Here is an 18,643-nt window from a genome sequence, read left to right on the forward strand (position 1 = left end):
AGCGTTGTGGCCCAGTGGATAAGTCTTCTGACTTTGAAACAGAGGGTCGTGGGTTCGAATCCCAGCCATGGCGTAATTTCCTTCAGCAAGAAATTTATCCACACTGTGCTGCACTCGACCCAGGTGAGGTGAATGGGTACCCGGCAGGATTAATTCCTTGAATGCATGAGCGCTGAGAGGCAGCTCAAGCTAAAGCCGGGGTAATAATAATAACAACGCGCCTCGGAATAGAATACTTCTAGATAGATGACGCTATATAAATGCCTATTATTATTATTATTATTTTTGTTTAAAGAGATAACTTGAGTTATTACAATCATACTAATATAGTGTAATTCATTATTTCATTGAATTAAGAGTTACTGACAAATCTTTAAATAAGTGGCTCTGTTATACCTCGTATTCAAATTGCCATACTCTTGATACAGTTCAACCTCTCTTTCCCTTAAAGATTACTTGAATGTTACACAACATAGAGTTGAAACATATACAGTACAATTGCCATTCATCACACAAAATTAGTGGCTATTAATTTTAAATAATAATTGCAAAAACAAAAGACGAAATACAAGTATTAATATTCTACATTTCACACACTACAGTAGTCTAAGTTTACAAACCTAAAATCAATATATTGCTAATTTCTAAAAGATGTCAAATCATAAAACATTCTTCAATGTATATTCATAAGGCACAAAATCAAAACAACATAAGTTGAGATTAAAATTATTTTTTTCAATGAGTTTACAGACTCAGATATCAATAATACAGGTGTATATGCCAAAGTGCTTCATACTGCAAATTCTCAAACCCGTTTTCTATCTCAAATTATTCTTCATTACAAAAGTACAGGAAAATGGCAAAATGGAGTCAGTAGCTTGACTTCTCAAAATACAGAGATCACTTACACACGTTCAATGTGTCATATTACAATTACAATGAACATACATGTACTACATGTTTGACATTCAACAATTGAAGTTGCTTGAACAACTAATCATCGCCTGAATAGCAGTGTATAAACCAACTACAGAGGTATATCTTCATTAAAACATTCGAAGAATCAGAAGGCAGTTGAGTCCTTGTGGCATGATGGCAATACATAGAAATTACCGATGGTATACACCCGCTTCATCTACATTCTACTTGGTCTCATCCCACATGATTTAATCCTACTTAGTCTACAACTAGTTCTGTCTATCAACCCAGGGGGGGGGGGGGGTGGTGGCAGTCAAATATACACACTCGTGACCAAGGAATTTCCAAACACCCCCTAAACGAGTTTTTCTCTGTGCGCAAAATAACCCCCTAAACAAGTTTTTCGCGGGCTTTATTTACACATTTTGGCCCCTAAACAAGTTGTCGCCAAAATATGACCTCGGGAAAAGCTTGGGGGAAAAACATACCCTAAACACATTTGGCTAGTCTTTAAAAAAAAGCTTTGGGGGGGAAAACATACCGGTACCCTAAATACGTTTGATCTCGCTATTGACCATTGACCAGTCTTTCAAAACCACCCTTTTTCTTGAAATTCAGTGTTTTTGACACCCTTTAGATAACGAGTCCACGCGCAGACTGCGTCCAAAACTGAAAAAACACCCCTTTAAACAAGTTTTTTATGGTCACGCGTGTGTACAGCAATACATTTGACTGGCCCCCTGGGTATCAACTATTTGGCCTACTTGCCATTTACCCCATAATAATTACAGATCTCATTTCCAGCCATGCTAAATCCATTAGGTCTGACATCATGTAAGCCCAGCACACATTATGCCATGCGATTGCACCGTGATTTTGTTGCAATCTGATCATCATTCAATTGTGTCGCATCCGGCGTGTTTCTACAGAGAATCGTTAAACGGTATTACCCGCCTAAGTATCCAGAATTCCGGAAAACTTTCCTGTGGAAACAGACGCGATGCGCTTTATTGATAAACTGCATTGTGCAAAATACAGTTTCTCATACCCACCACAGGGAGGTGGTTATTGCCATGTTGATGCGGTATTTGAAATGCGAAATGTGAGTTAATCGGATTATTCGCTATGTAGAAACAGGTTTGTTTTTAGATTCCGAAAAGAATCTGTTTTTAACAATCCTCTGTAGAAACATGCCGATAGTGTGCACTGGGTTTAAGTCTACATGATTAGGTGATATGATATGTTTATAAATCAAATTCTATTTGGCAAAGTAAAGAAAAAATAACAATAAGACCACAAAATGGAAAACAGACTAACTGGGCATTAGACTAATGCGAATTAGACTAAGTGGTTATTAGACCAACTGGCCATTAGACCAAGAGATAGTAGACCAAATGGGTTTATCCCATGTGGTAACAACATATTTTAGAATATTAATACATTTCTGGCATGCACAGAATAAATTACAATGAATATCCTTTGTAAAAACTTACACAAAGAATATTTGTTACTCTTAGCACTCATCATTTTTTTTCAAACCTCTATATATCATCCCTCGATAATATGCAACATTATTTGGTTTTAAAAAAGGTAATAACTTGAAGAATGTAGTTTTCAGACAAAATTAATATTTGACAATAGACCTGAGTAGAAAAAGAAGAAATAAAAGAAAGCATATAAAAACAAAAGAAAGTATAAAAAAACACATACATACATTATGTTACAGTTAAACATTTGTTTAGAGAACATATTTCCAAGTAATGGATTTAAAGGGGGTTGATAAAAAGGAAAAAAAATCTTATGTGACAAGTTTAACATAGCAAATATGTTTCTTTCTAAAAATTGGTCACAAGTTAAGGCAACTGGTTAAACATTTCAACAAAGTTAAAATGAGTACCAATTTGAAGATTTTTTTTTACAGGATCACTCAACTTTCAAGGTTAATGTCAAATTGTACTCAGACAATTACAAAGGAAATGTGGAATTATTCTGCATCAAATGTCCGATTAAAAAAAAGAAGAGGTTTTACTAAAATAGCATCAGCCATGATTAAAAAAATTATGTGATTACAGGTATTATACAGACAAAGCATAGTCATAATAAATGACTGTTATTACTTCACATATGGAAGTGAAAATGTCCAAGACAGAACATCTCTATAAATCATGATTAAGTAGTTTATCAAACGTTGGAAGTATTTCATTATCACCATGTTTTTTTATTGTGGATTTTACTGTGGATTCACTTCATAAAACTTGCATTTTAATTTCAAATGGTCCCATGTATAACAAAAAATATATATCTCTTTTAAAAAAATTGAAAAAATGCACACATTCACATTTTCATGAAATTTATCATGATCAAATTGGCAACATAAACATGGAGGACATTTGGTACTTTCTAGAATTTATTTGGTATTTTTTCGCAACCATAATAAGAAAGGTCTAACATTGCAACAAAAACAAGTTAAAATTCATTGAGCACTCCATACAAAGAAGTTGAAGAAGGCCCGTTCACACATGGCTTGCTGAATTGCCTCGATTTGACATGATTCAGAAGAATGTCAAATCTACATGAAAACAGTCTTCCTCAAAAACAAAAATTGTTTTAAAAAATTTGTGCGAAAGATAGTCTCTGTCTCTTCAAGGAGCACATGCTCTCATCCAATAAGTCTTCTCTTCCAAGATGAACTTCAAATCAGACCAACATTTTGAGAGCTGCTCCGGCGAGTGGTTGAAACGTGGTGGTTGTCATGACAACTGGTTGACCTCCTCCATCTCCAGGCGTTGGAAGGTGTTCAGGGTCTTCTGACGAAGACATCGACAGCTCAGGAACGACATGAGGGCGTTCCAAGGAACTAGGAAGAGCTCGATGATCTCGGCCATGGCAAAGTGAAGCACCCCAAAGGCTAGGATGATGGTCTTGAAGCCATAGTCCGGAATATCCATGATCTGAATGCACAACAAGCAACAACAAAAAAATCTTGTTTCCATGGTTCTGGTAAGTTTTAAATATCAAGTTTTAAGTCATCCCAGTTTTCTGTTGCATCCTCTCACATCTTCTTGCCCCGCCTCTCTTCTCTTTTAATTGTCTCCTGAATCCTATTCAAATGGTAAAAGACTTTTTGTTTTCCAAGAAATCACTAAACCCTAATAGTCCCTGGATCATTGACGTAATCATAGGAAGCAACAAGCATGAGCTTTCCGTGTTACAAATTTTGCTTCTTTTTTTTCATTTTGCCTCCTCCATGAAGTTAACACTGCCAAAAATTATTTTTTTTTACTCACCTCGAATTCCTCTCTTAGTTTCTCAGGAGGTCCATAAAGAAGGAAGAGGTTCATCCCATAGAGAATCAAAAGAGCTGCACAGTAAGGCCCTACCATGAATAAAAAAATTATTGAATTTCAACACCAATCTTTTCCTTACTGCAAAATTTACTTACACTGCACTTTCCCCCTAATAGGATCTGAGTGCTTATGTGGCTGTCATACTTGGGGCCCATAACACAACAGCAGCTTAGCAATCATTGTAGAATTTTTTTTTCGATTGAGAGCACTGACTACAATGTACATTTAATCATGAACATCAGGCATATGATTAATCAGTAACCTTTGAGTGGCGGAACCAGGAGGTTTTAGCCAGCGTGTGACGACATACAGTTAATACAAGTAGCCAGTCGTTTTCTCCTTCATATGCATTTCCTGTTATAAAGCATCCCTTTTGTGATGTCAAGAATTGCATTTTGTTTACAACACAGAATATTGAGAATTCAAATTCTATATGAAGAATATGCACAATCTCAAACATAAAGGCCACCCCTTTCATCGTCATTAACCCGACGAAGCCAATTTGTAATTGGCGAAATGTTGCAACAGTCAGATGTCAGGTGATCTTTAAAGGTTTTCATGGTGGAGAGAATAATGTCAGCTTTTGTGGTGAACAACATGTATGTACTCCTTAAAAGGATTGTTTATCATTGACAAACTGGAAAGCTGCTATAGCCAAGAGGTAAATGCAATTCCATGACTTTTCAGAAATTTACCAAATTCCCTGACTTTTCCATGACCACAAACTTTGTCAAAGATTTTCCATGACTTAATTTTTTATGCCAGATTATGCAAAACGTGTTGTTTACATCTTCTAAAGTGAAATTTCTCCAAAGTCGAACAGATTTCACTGACACAACATGATTTACATGTGTAACCTGTAGCGCAATGGTTTAAATGGATTGAAGCATATTTACTTACAATTGGTGTAAAGCTCTTTGCGATATGGTGCCCCTGGTGAGAATGCTACGGCCGAGTTGATGTATAGAAAGCAAGATAACATAAATATCACAGTGTTTTCAAAGCTGAGGACATAGACTCCATCATCATCATATTCAGGAGCCGTGTACCTAGAGAATTAATAATAATATAATAATTAGAGATATGTATAGCGCACATATCTCTCGATGACACTCAAGGCGCAAAATTAACAATTTATATAAAACAGAAATAAAATTAATAAATACACAAAAATTGAACAAACTGACAAGAAAAAAACACAATCAGTTAAAGTTGGGAGTCAAAATAACAATTATAAGAAATCATGAGCAGAAAATGAACTAGTTATACAGATCATGAGTGTCTTCTGTAAATCTGTCCAAAATTCAGCCTATTGACTGGGAAGTGCAATATTAATGACTTTTTAGTTTCATTTTCAATGAACACCGTCATGATGATGATGACGATGGTCATCAATTTACTCTTGCTGAACAATCATATATAAAATGGCCTGCAGGATGATCTGAATGATCACGTTGGAGACCAATGAGAAGATGGTAATATCATCATCACCATCCTCTTCCTCCTCATCTAGGGACAGTGATTTTCCGCGATCGCGGAAAGACGGAATTCACGGAAAAGGCCTTTTGAAACGGAAAGTGGCATTTCAAACGGAAAATCACGGAAAACGTATTTTCCCTCAAAATACACAGAATAGCAACAGAAATTACTCCAAAATAACAACAAAATGAGAATATTAAATGGCCACAAAACCCCAGAAAACACAATCTCACTTCGCTACAATCATGACAATTCACACATCGTGAATTCGCTCGACATCAGCACACTCGATAATACCCCGCGATCGTACCCGGCCGGCCGCGGCCGGGTTGAGCTTCACATCGCTTCAGATCGCTCAACTGCACGGTCGTGTGTTGCTGCCCTCTACGTTTGAAGATGTAACAGCACGATATCGTGGTCTTAAAATCCAAGATGGCGGATTGGCGAAAGTCGTTGACTGATGATAACGATGTCCAAAAAACCCCAAAATTATCGATGAAATTTAATTTCACCGTAAAATAAGGCTAATTATGTGAAAGGTGAGGATGTATGCATGCTAAATCAGTTTGAAAAATCATTAAATACACCAGCATAGATCCGATTAGAACGGATTCTATTGTGTTGTTGGTACAGTAGCAGATACAAATTTTGGCCAGTGCGAGTGTATGCGCTTTGATTTTGCTATTCAATGTGTAAACGGAATTGTCACTTTTCCGTGTGTACAACGTCTATGGGGAAACGGAATTTCCGTTTTCTGACGTGCTGAAACGGAATTTGAGATTTTCTGAAACGGAAAAGGCCATTTTTTGAAACGGAAAATCACTGTCCCTACTCATCATCGCCACCACACCCATCATCACCATCACAACCATCATCACCACCACCAACATCACCTCCACCATCACCATCACCACCACCACCATCATCACCACCACCACCATCATCATAAACATCATCATACTCACCAAGGCTCTTTCTGAACAATCACATATAAAACGGCCTGCAGTATGATCTGGACGATCACGTTGGAGACCATCGAGAAGATGATGGTGACAGTCATGAGCTGGGGAGGGGGCGGGACCTCGGACAGGACGGGGTACGCCTGGTTCCGCCCCATCAGGAGGATGACCACGGTGGAGAGGATGATGTCGATATAGAGAAACTGGAGGTCGCCGATGTAGCCCGACCCCCAGAGGAGGATGGTCGCAGTGGTGAACTGGATCATGCTGTACAGGGCCATGAACTTGAACATTCCAAAGGATGTAGTAAGCGCAGCTCGACCCTCTCTGTTACAGGCAAAAATAAACAAGATAATTTTGTAGTTAAAATAGAAATGCCAGTAGTTGCAGTTAACACTGATTTCATGAGAAAATCTGTAAAAAAGGCTTAATTGTCAGTATATCATCGAGGATCTAGATCTGGTACAGTTACATAAACTGAACTTTGTGAAAATCTTAAATCTACGCTGAAAAATGTTCACACTGAAGATCACCGTCACAGATAAGCGCACGTGGGACAGTGTCTAGTTATTGCTTTGATTGTCGGGTCCGACGCTTGACTCGAATCCTGTGGTTATTTGCTGATTTCTCAGCAATTACACAATTTCTTCCAGAATCCTTTGGCCCATATGTTTTATTTATACAAACAGACACTTTGGTGGTCATTTCATTGGATTCTGTACATACTCATTTTGATATCGTTACCACAACTGGCATTTACCTGTAAGTACAGTTTGGTGATTTACATTATTTGTAAGGCTCAATATATCTGTTTAAATTCAATATAAATTTAAGACTCTTCCATATAAGCTACAATTTGACTACATGGCAGAAAAGGCCAATCTTGACTGTAAAACTGTCTTGGTCTAGTGGATAAGTCGACAGACTACAGATCACAAGTTTCTGGGTTCAATTCTGACCAAGGGCCATGAATTTGAAAATTTTGAAGGACTATTGGGCAATGCTCGACGCTCTCTGTTACATACAAACATAGATGGGAGACATTTTCATTTCAAAGTATAATTCTATTTCATTTCTCAAAAATATCAATTTAACTGCATTATATTTATAGGACATCACTTAAAATGTACAAGATAAAGATGTAAATCTCTAAATAATAACACAACATGATGACTATGATGATATATGAATTTAATTTACTTGTCCACTAAGAGAATAAGATAAAGTTCTTATTACACTTTCTAAAACTAGTTTACTGGAAATCAGTTCAGGTAACCAGTTTGAAAGATCGCTTTGCTAGCGTTCCCATTTGATCAGCTGTACGTGGTTTTCAAAACCACTTCACCTCAAGTGGCCTTGTTGCTATGGAAATGTTCCCAGTGGGGTGACGTGCGATTTGACAGCATCGTAGACATTCTATACACAGTGTGCGGCGGAGTAGCGTGCTCATATTGTGCAAAGATTGCTTCCCGAAGAACGGTTGTGTCTTCACACTAAAACCAGTTTAATGTGGCAAAGCGACCTAATAAAAACTACATCGTAAGGTGGTTTTCCGAACTGGTTTCTCATCACAGTTGAAACTAGTTTCCAGTAAACTAGTTTGAGGGTGGTAATGAGAATGGGGTCTTAGTTCATTTCAGTTTTACAATTTACGAATACTTCATTAATCCTCAGCTTGTCAATTTTTCTCAATTATGAAAAGTAAATTCCAAGCTTGGACTCACTTCATGACGGCAGGTATACAGGAGATATCGTGAACGTTTGACGTGAACGGAGCGGCGACGGATGCCTCTGCCTCGGACAGTGCAATCCCCGCGTGGGCCAGCTTGAGGGCGCCACAGTCGTTGGCCCCGTCCCCGCACATACCGACATGGTATTCCAGCTTCTGTAGGATTTCTATGAGTTGCATCTTTTGGTCAGGTGACATGCGGGCGAAGACTTGAGCGTGGACAGCAAGCTGGAAGAAATATTAACATCAAGTTAAAGTCCACAGTTTTCCTTGTTCTGAAATGCAATTCTGCGTCTTCAGTATTCTCAACGTCAAATTTTCAGTTATTTTCTAGTGACATGCACAAATATTAAAGCAATTATAAGTAGTAAAAAATCTGAAAGAAATGAAAGTTTTAAATAGAATTCATTGAGTACAGAATGCAGATCAGCTTGGCAAACTCATACTAAATACTGCAATCAAGTTTGATCAGTATATTTTACTTTAAAATTGAATACACGGTTTTGTTTATTGGAATTTGCCTTAATTTACGGATTGACAATAAAGAACCAACTTGACTGAACCATATATTATACAATGCTAATTTCACATGTTCACAAAGGAATTAATCGTTGTTTCAATGAGAAAATTAGAATATTTCATATAATAAAATACAAAAGAAATTGTGGGCGGCTGACGTCATTTACCGTGTTTACACTTAATCGGCATTTGAATCGGCTTTTTCATAGCGTGTAAATGCGAGTAACTTGAATCGGCTAGCGGTTCAGAACCGGCAATTTGCACCACCCAAGTAGTAGGTTCTGAACCGCGAGCCCATGCAGAATCGGCTTTTTTACAACGTGCAAACAGAAAGCCGCTTCTGCACTGGCAATTTGTGCGCATTTCATTTACTTTACCATTGTGACGTAATTGTAAGCGCACTGATCCAGCGTTGTCTTTATTATGACGTATATTGTTGGTGTGCATATTATTTCAGGTTTTTGCATCGGCTCGCAGTACTGAACCGCGAGCAAAAGCCGATTCTGCATCGGCTTTTGGTTCTGAACCAAATGCCGATTAAGTGTAAACACGGTAATTGTTTCCTCATTTGCATACCAACCAAGATGTGCACATAAATGTTTTGTGAAATTAAGTGAAACTTTAAAATGTCATAACTTTCATATTTTACATCTGATTGTGATGAAATTTTCAGTGGTATGCTTGTTGGAGTTTTCTCTTTTTATTCAAATCATATTTTTGTTGGGGTGGACTTGTCCTTTAATATCATTATTCTCATTATTCATCGAAGCTATATTTCTCTAGAGTTTTCTCTTTTTATTCAAATCATATTTTTTGTTGGGGTGGACTTGTCCTTTAATATCATTATTCTCATTATTCATCGAAGCTATATTATAATTTATATAAGCTTGTATAATTTTGTAGATATTGTCATAAGAAATAAAATATTCTAAATCTGAAATCTCTTACCCTATCCATGAGTTCTGGTTGCATTTCTCTGATCAGCCCAAACGTCTTGCCGTCCATGGCAAAGGTCGTCCCGTTCTGGTTCATCATGTCAATGGCAATTTCATTGGTTCCCTGAAATGGTCAAAGCACAGAAGATGAATGATTGGAAGGTCATCTCCACCAAAAATAAAATATACTTGTACATATCATCAAGATCTATAAGCTGGAGGGAGCACGGTGTGTGCTGCCGAACGCACAACCCTGGGGCAAAGGAAAAGGGTTTATTTTCATTTGGTCCAATGCTAATTTGTCCAATTGCCAATTCGTCTACTATCATAAATAGTTTACCATCAGTTCATCCAATATCCACATGGTCTAATTGCCATTTTGTCCACTCATCATTTTGTCCGATAACCAGTTGGTCCATTAGCCATATAGTTCAATTGGTCTAATTTGACTAATGGGGGGTTGCAAGAAACTTGCGATCAATTGCAAGTCTATTTTCGTTCTTGAAATCAAGCATATGCCATGCAATTAATTGCAAATTTGCGATTGATTGCTAATCTGCTCCATGAAACAAGGAGTGTAATCTGATTTACTAGATAAAAGTGATCAATCAATTGTAAAATTGCATCAGAATATTTGCAATTGATTGCAAATATTTTCTTGCACCACCCTAAGTGTTAACTGGGCAAAATAAAAGAAAATAAAACGAATATTAGACCAACTGATAATGAGACAAAATAGTCAAAGGCGAACTGGTGACTAGACCAAGTGATTATTGGACCAAATGGTTATTGGACGGAATGGACTAATGGGGGGTTGCAAGAAACTTGCGATCAATTGCAAGTCTATTTCGTTCTTGAAATCAAGCATATGCCATGCAATTAATTGCAAATTTGCGATTGATTGCTAATCTGCTCCATGAAACAAGGAGTGTAATCTGATTTGCTAGATAAAAGTGATCAATCAATTGTAAAATTGCATCAGAATATTTGCAATTGATTGCAAATATTTTCTTGCACCACCCCTAAGTGTTAATTGGGCAAAATGAAAGAAAATAAAACGAATATTAGACCAACTGATAATGAGACAAAATAGTCAAAGGCGAACTGGTGACTAGACCAAGTGATTATTGGACCAAATGGTTATTGGACGGAATGGTTGTTAGACGAAATCTTGATGAACTGAATGGCATTAGACTAAATGAAGCAGACCATGTGGTGAGTGGATGAGTTGGCAATTTACCAAAGAAAAGTACTCTATGACACAATTAACAGTATATGGGACCATACTAACGCGTAAAGTACTCAACGAGCAAAGCATGCACACGCACATGCAATAAATTTTGCAACTTTTGCATTTTTTTATATTCATGTCCTTGGAAAACCTTCATAAGAAATTAATTGTTTAACCGTGTTATCCCCATGAAAATCAGGCATTACAAATCATGGTCACAAATAAGCCCACAAAACACGGAGCTAGCAAACTACACATGAAACTTACAACGGGTTCTTTGGTATTCAATTCCTCCGTCTCCTTATGAAACTCCACAGTCTGATACTGGACATCCAGTTTGTCACCGTTGAGCGGCGGCACAGCCTCCACGTGCACAACTCTCTTTCCGGGCTGGATGATTTCGCACTTACGAGCAACATTGATCGCAGTCAGGATGTTGTCACCTGTAACAGAATATGAAGTGAACTCACAATTTTCCTCATGTGGAATAGCCCATCAGCACCATTTTAATGTTAGATTCATTCACCACAATGTTTTGTCATACTAAGATTGCTGAGGTTGTGCACAAGTAGAAGAGTCAGCAAGGGTGATATTATGAAATATCTTTATAGTTTCATTTGTACTGTTTTAAATGAATAAACACACATGTTATCAATGGAGTGAAATATCTTACAAAGTTTGACTAAGAAAACTTGCTAATCGATCAATTTATTTGTAACTTACCTGTGATCATAATGGTCCTAATCTTGGCTTGGTGGAGCTCTTGAAGCGCTGGAATGGTCTCTGGTTTCAGTTTGTTTTGTAGAATCATTAGACCAAGGAAGTGAAGATCACTTTCAACTGCATCTCTGTCAAAGGAACAAATAAAAACATCAAAATGATTATTTCACATCTGGCACTGTTTCACAAAGAGTTGCAATTGATTCAATTTGAATTGTTTTCTTAAGAATAGGATCAACGATCGAGCACAGGGGTTTTCAATTTTGGCTTGTTGGGGCTCTTGCAGCAATGAAATGGTCTCTAATTTTAGTTTGCTTTTCTTTGAGGAATCCACAGTTCATTTTCAACTGTAAAAAAAAAGTGAAAATTGGTCTTCATTAATAGTAAGAATAACAGAGTAATAGGTACTTCTTCACAAAGGGTTGGAATAGATTCAAGTAAAAATATAGATCATGTTCAACCAATCACAATGATAGCAAGTTATGGACATCACCATTAAGAACAATGCAATGTTCATGACTAACAGATATGATATCTCAATAAACAAGTGAGTACCTTTGTATTTTTTGTGCCTTATGCCACTGTAGTGAGGGATCAAGTGGTTTCCATGCCAACGCTATCACCCTAAGACCATCCGCAGTGTAGGAGCTTAACGTGTCCTCAAAGTTGTTAGGGACTGATGGAGCAAGAAAGACAAAGATAAATTGAGATGTTGATTAATACCAGAGAAAGGACATTGACATACACATGGGAACAAAATCAAGAAATAGAGGAAGAAAATCAATAATATCCAATGGGTATCACAAATAACAATATGGATTTCACTGCTGTCAGGTAAGCAAAGAGAAGCAATATTTCATTGAAATCTCTTGGTGTTAACACACACATTCGGCATTCATGACCCTTGTGATGACACTCATACTCAACAAAAGCATCATCATCATCATCACCATCGTCATCATCATCATAATCATCATCATCAATCATCATTGTCACCATCGTCGTCATCGTCATCATCAATATCATCATCATCGTCATCAATGTCATCTTCACCATCCACCTCCCCACCCTCCTCTTTCTCCTCCTCATCATCACCATCTTCATCATCATCGCCGTTATCTTCATTAACAGGCTCCTCACTGCTGTTGGGCAGGCAAAGAGGAGCAAATTTCTATGGAGCCCCTTTGAAATAGATGTGTTTAGCATTCATCGCCCTGGTGATAACACTCATAATCAACATCATCATAATCATCATGGCCATCATCATCAACAATAAAATGACTACTCACTGCTGTCGGATGAGCAAAGAGAAGCAATTTTCTCTGGAGCTCCTTTGGTATAGACACACATGTGTTTAGCATTCATGGCCCTAGTGATAACACTCATTCGCTGCAGGCTGGATGAGAATGGGAACTGTTTGATGATACCGATCTCACCAAGATCCTTCAAGATAGATGAATGAAATCAGCAAGATAACCATTAAAATAAGGATGAAGTATCCCTCAGCGATCTTATTGACTAATACATTCTCCAAATGTCAGTTTTTATTTGTAAGGATATTAATAATGATAATTTTATATAGCGCTTAATACATCGGAACGACATGTCTAAAAGCGCTTTACAGATATATTATTACCCCGTCATTCCTGTACATAATGTATGCACATCCTCCACTCCCTGGGGAGTATTCCAATCAGTCGCTGGTGAGGCGTGCACTGTGCTGGACAAGCTACATGTACATTGACTTTTACATCCGAGTACCCATTTAGCACCTACGTGTAGGTCTAGAGTGGCAAAGTATGGATTAACACCTTGCCAAAGGACGCCAGACGGTGGTGGGATTCGAACACACGACCCTCTGTTTACAAGGCGAGAGTCAGAACCACTATGATTTGTCATGCTACATGACAAAGCCTACATTCATTATTGATACATGAGAAGTAAATAAAAGTCATGAAGAACTTGAACTCCAAAGTAAAAAAATCTAAGTTTTGAATATATATATCCATATTATATTGTTCGAAATGAAATCAGAATTAGAATACTCCGAAGATTCTTTCTGCCCAATTAATCATGAGCCTGGCAGCCACTGTACAGCACTAGATTGACAAAGCTCTCTCCCTAGGATTGTTGAGCGCCAAGCAGGGTAGCAGCAACTCCCATCCTTTAACGTCTTTGGTACGATGCGGCCAGGATTTTAACTCCCGATCTCCCAGTTGTGAGACGATTTCTCTGTAAACTGAGCCAACACACCAGTTTTTGCTGACCTTAGTATAACAACCCTCGTCAAATATATACATGTATTTTAGATCTATAAAGAGAATCTATTAATCATCGAAAGATTGTTGGTTTTGACTTGCTAACAACTTTTAAAAAATACAACAATTAACAAGGAGTTGATAAATAGGGCATACCTCTGCATTGTTATCTCCTCCTGCTTTAAGATCGGCATGTTTACCAGGACTACGGACTATCGTTGGGACCATCGCATCATAGTTACTGGTCTCGGCTGGGTTGGACTCTTCAAGGCTCTAAATTAAGCAGGAAAGGAAAACGTAGCATATCAATTTAAGAAAGGAAGCATTTTCCAGTTTAAATACAATGGCCTGTATTCTGAAGTTGGGTTTAACTTAGACCATGGTCTAAGTCTGTGCCAAAATTATGGGAAGCCAAACGTTTCAATTTTTTTTTTACACTGAATGCTTCTCATGTTTACTGTGCTCTTACTAATTCTTCAATGGTGAAGACAACTGTCATACTTATCCTTCCCACACAGTTAATATTGTTTTGGGAGTCAAATGAGCTGATACAAGGAACCTCTATTGGCTTTCCATAGTTAAACCACAACTTAAAACCAGAGTTTAGATTAAACCCGACTTCAGAATACGGGCCAATGTATTTTAATCACACCCAAAAACTTAAAATGTGCGGTGTAAAAGTAGGAAGCAGTATCATTTTACAGTCTACATATAATTTAGTAAAATCACCAAAAAAAAATTATCATGAAACTGAGTGAACTATATCTTACATAACTTGTCATTTAATTGTAGAAAGTAAAGAGCAGAAAGCTGTACATAAGTAAAGACAAACAACAATACTAATAATTGTGAATAACCATATAAAACAAATAATGATCACATAAAACTTTATAGCTGAAATATGACTAGGATTATCTTTTCAATTTTAGACCATGGGCCTGAACGAGTAGAAATTTTATTACAGATACTGGGTTTTCAAGGTATTTGAAGTCTGAGCAAAATGTTAATTCAAATACTTGGGTCTAAATCTGAGCCTAGTGAAAATACTCATAATTCAAATATTTGAGTGGGATTTGAAGTTTAGGAAAATGTCCATCACTCAAAAAATTTGGCAGTATTCACCATCCACGGCGTAGTATGGGTTAAGGAAGCTGCAGTGTGGAATAAGCATGGTGAACATGATTAAGAATGCTCATCATGAATGGGGCGATGGCATAATAATCATGGTCCATATAATAGTGAGATTGTGAACTTGTTGTTACGGTTACTTGATCATGTTAATAGTACAAGAATGATTGTTACATTGATAATAAACATAGATGAATGTCCTCGCATCAATGCTCACCGAATCTTAATACTGTTGCCTCAAGATTGTCCAGGGGCCCGTTGCAGAAAGAGTTGCAATCAATCGCAACTCTAACTTGATTTTCAACCAATCAACAGCGCGCATTTGGGTCTTGCGATTGATTTTTTGACTTGCGTCTAAACGCAACTCTTTTTGCAACGGACCCCAGATATGACAAAGCATTGGTGGCATGCCTTTGTTAACAAATATATAGTGGCATGTCCCTCCAATCATCAAAACCTTCTCTCATCACCATGAGACAATGATACATGTACATGAATCTTCATACAGTGGTGCTGAAACGTCATATCACAGGATCGGAGGGAGGGGCAAGCCAATGTTAACACATGTGAACTGGCTTGCCCCTCCAATCTGCCAATGTTCTCTCATAACACTAGACAATGGTATATCAACCTTCATACAGTAGCACTGGATCGCTCTGGTTAAAGAATGTGAGGGGCATGCCATTATTTAAACAACAAATAATAGCCTGTCCTTCTTTCTTTGCTCATAATATGATTGTACCACAGACTCCATGTATTCCATACATATACACACACAAGAGGATGTGAAAAAGTACAGGTGTACATTGTATAACTTTCCCGGTTTAAAATTAAGGACAAGTCCACCCCAACAAAAACTTGATTTGAATAAAAAGAGAAAAATTCAACAAGCAAAACATTGAAAATTTCATCAAAATCGGATATAAAATAAGAAAGTTATGGTATTTTAAAGTTTCGCTTCATTTCACAGAACAGTTATATGCACATCTCGGTCAGTATGTAAATGAGGAACTGATGACATCACTCACTCATTATTTCTTTCATATTTTATTATTATGACATATTTCTATTTTCTCGTCATTGTCATGTGAAATGAAGTTTCATTCCTCCCTGAACACGTGGAATTCCATTATTTTAACATTTTGTGCTTCAGGCAAGGAGGTCCTAATCGTCAAATTCGTAAAAATTGAAATATTGTATAATTCAAACAATAAAAAACAAAAGAAATAGTGAGTGAGTGACATCATCGACTCTCTCATTTGGAAGTAACTGGCTCGTTCATACAACCTTTTTGTTAAAAATAAGTGAAACTTTGAAATGTCCTAACTTTCTTATTTTACATCCGATTTTGATGAAATTTTCAGCATTGTGTTTGTCTGATTTTTCTCTATTGATTCAAATCAACATTTTTCTGAGGTGGACTTGACCTTTAGGAATACACCAGGGCTTCGTAACACAAAGATTTGCGATGAATTGTAAGTATGAAAGAACCGCACTGATTGGTTGCTGGTTACAAATTTAAACAGACTGAACGTGCAATGACAGTCTTGATTGATCTTTAGCGATTGATTGGAAACCTTTGTGTTTCAGAGCCCAGGGTCCCGTAGCACAAAGGTTAGCAATTAATCGTACGCTTGATTGTACATTGTATTCAATGCAATCAATCATAGAAAAATGTTCTACGATCATCGCTATGCTTTGTGTTCCGCGCCCCGAAAATGAAATGGGAAATTCAACCTGACAAGAAGTTTATAGTAAAAATTGCAGACAAAAATAATAACAAAATATTGTTGAACATTTGAGGAAAATCCATCAATGAATAAAAAAAGTTCTTCAAATTCTAAGTGTTTGATTTGTGACATCATGAGCGAGCAGCTTTCCCACATAGCATATTTTAAAGTGATTGGTTAACATTGGTTTGACTTTAAAAAAATCTAAGCTAGAAGGTAACACTTGTCACCTGTGTCTGTGATATGTTACAAAAATGAAGCCCAGAAAAAATTGCATTCGAAAATCATTATTTAGTGCTTCAAAAATTGAAATAAAAAGTGACAGGAAACACCATCTTAATTTCATCCCATACAGTTATGTGTACTATTTAGGCGTCTATAAGACGCCTATTTACAAAATCGGGGTTTGCCTTGTAGTTTTAGCTTTTCATTCTCAATAATGGTTGTTTTCAGGGTTTATTAGTTCTAATACATGCACTTGTACACATGTTTCATCTTGGTTTGAGAATTTTTTAAATCGGCTGCTCACAAAGTTAAACAATACCTTCAAAAGATCAATGAAATGTTATTTTCTCCAAAATGTGAAATGGTTTTTATTTTCCCTTCAGTATATCAACAGACAAATCACTTGACACTGCTCCTGAAAAAAAAGAGTCATCACAATCCCTTCAAAATTTACTATTTATGCATTTCATATTGCATAATATATGGAGCAGCTGCTGGTATATGACGTCACAAATAACAAACCGAAATTCTAATTTCTTAATCTTTGATGGATTTTCTTCAAACCTTCATCAATATATATATATATTTTTTCTGGTATTTTACAACAAAATGTGTGTAATCAATCACTTAATGAAGACCATTATTGTATAGGCACATTGGTCAACAGAGTCACTATTAACAAATTACAATCAGTGTAATATCTGAGTCACAGGATCATGTAAGGATGGTGTCATGTTGAAATGTACACTTAACTAATACCCATCACAAAGCATCAGTAATTTGACTAATCTTGAAATAAATGTGCTATTAATTATTGTTATATGACACCTTGATAGAACCTTATCATTTGATTGGTTGGTCCATATCGATCATTCATCCCATTTTACAATGATGTCATCATCAGTGCAATTTTAGATCCATTCATTGCGCAATTCTTCCATTGCACGCGCACATCCAAACTGCAGCGCACATGTTGTATGTGCACGATAATCATCAGGCCAAGCTCGCAGTGCATGAGCATATTTTTTAAATCTTTCATATGAAAAAAACAATTTAAATGTCATATAAACCATTTAATAATGAATGTTCTTTTCATTCCTGCAATGGACAGAATACTTAAATTGGTGAAAGATGAAATGAATGGTCCATTCATCTCTGCTATGCCTCCTTGAATGGATCATTTCATCTTTCACCTCATGAAGTATTCTGTCAATTGCACTCATAAATATTCATTATTTGTATATTGTTCCAGATCCCCTTTTGCAAAACAAAAGTCACACTTGGTGATCGCAAATTTTCAGCTGCTGACTCCAAACTATGGGATAGCCTGCTAATTGATATAAGGAGCTCTCCATCACTGTCTCCAAATCTAAATTCAAAACTTACATCTTTACTTTAGTTAATAGAAGTCCTGTGTTCATGTAGAAATAAATAAACATGACCAAAACACTGCAGCTAAATACAT

At 36.8% G+C, this 18,643-nt stretch overlaps 1 protein-coding gene across 4 annotated transcripts in view; it reads right to left on the bottom strand.

Annotated features, from left to right (window-relative positions):
- Positions 1–896: 896 nt before the first annotated feature.
- LOC121428224 (probable cation-transporting ATPase 13A3) overlaps positions 897–18,643 on the bottom strand; it is a 75,195-nt gene continuing 57,448 nt past the window's right edge. For all 4 annotated transcript variants that reach the window (XM_041624841.1, XM_041624840.1, XM_041624842.1 and 1 more), the window contains 11 exons: positions 14,252–14,368; positions 13,127–13,280; positions 12,393–12,513; positions 11,841–11,965; positions 11,385–11,560; positions 9,900–10,010; positions 8,428–8,660; positions 6,710–7,030; positions 5,166–5,314; positions 4,206–4,294; positions 897–3,869 (listed from right to left, as the gene is read on the bottom strand). In XM_041624841.1, the coding sequence (XP_041480775.1) occupies positions 3,669–3,869; positions 4,206–4,294; positions 5,166–5,314; positions 6,710–7,030; positions 8,428–8,660; positions 9,900–10,010; positions 11,385–11,560; positions 11,841–11,965; positions 12,393–12,513; positions 13,127–13,280; positions 14,252–14,368 (1,797 nt within the window). In that variant the 3' untranslated portion in view covers positions 897–3,668. The remainder of the gene's footprint in view (positions 3,870–4,205; positions 4,295–5,165; positions 5,315–6,709; positions 7,031–8,427; positions 8,661–9,899; positions 10,011–11,384; positions 11,561–11,840; positions 11,966–12,392; positions 12,514–13,126; positions 13,281–14,251; positions 14,369–18,643) is intronic.

Source organism: Lytechinus variegatus, chromosome 14 (genome assembly GCF_018143015.1).
Source record: "Lytechinus variegatus isolate NC3 chromosome 14, Lvar_3.0, whole genome shotgun sequence".
Lineage (NCBI taxonomy): Eukaryota > Metazoa > Echinodermata > Echinoidea > Temnopleuroida > Toxopneustidae > Lytechinus > Lytechinus variegatus.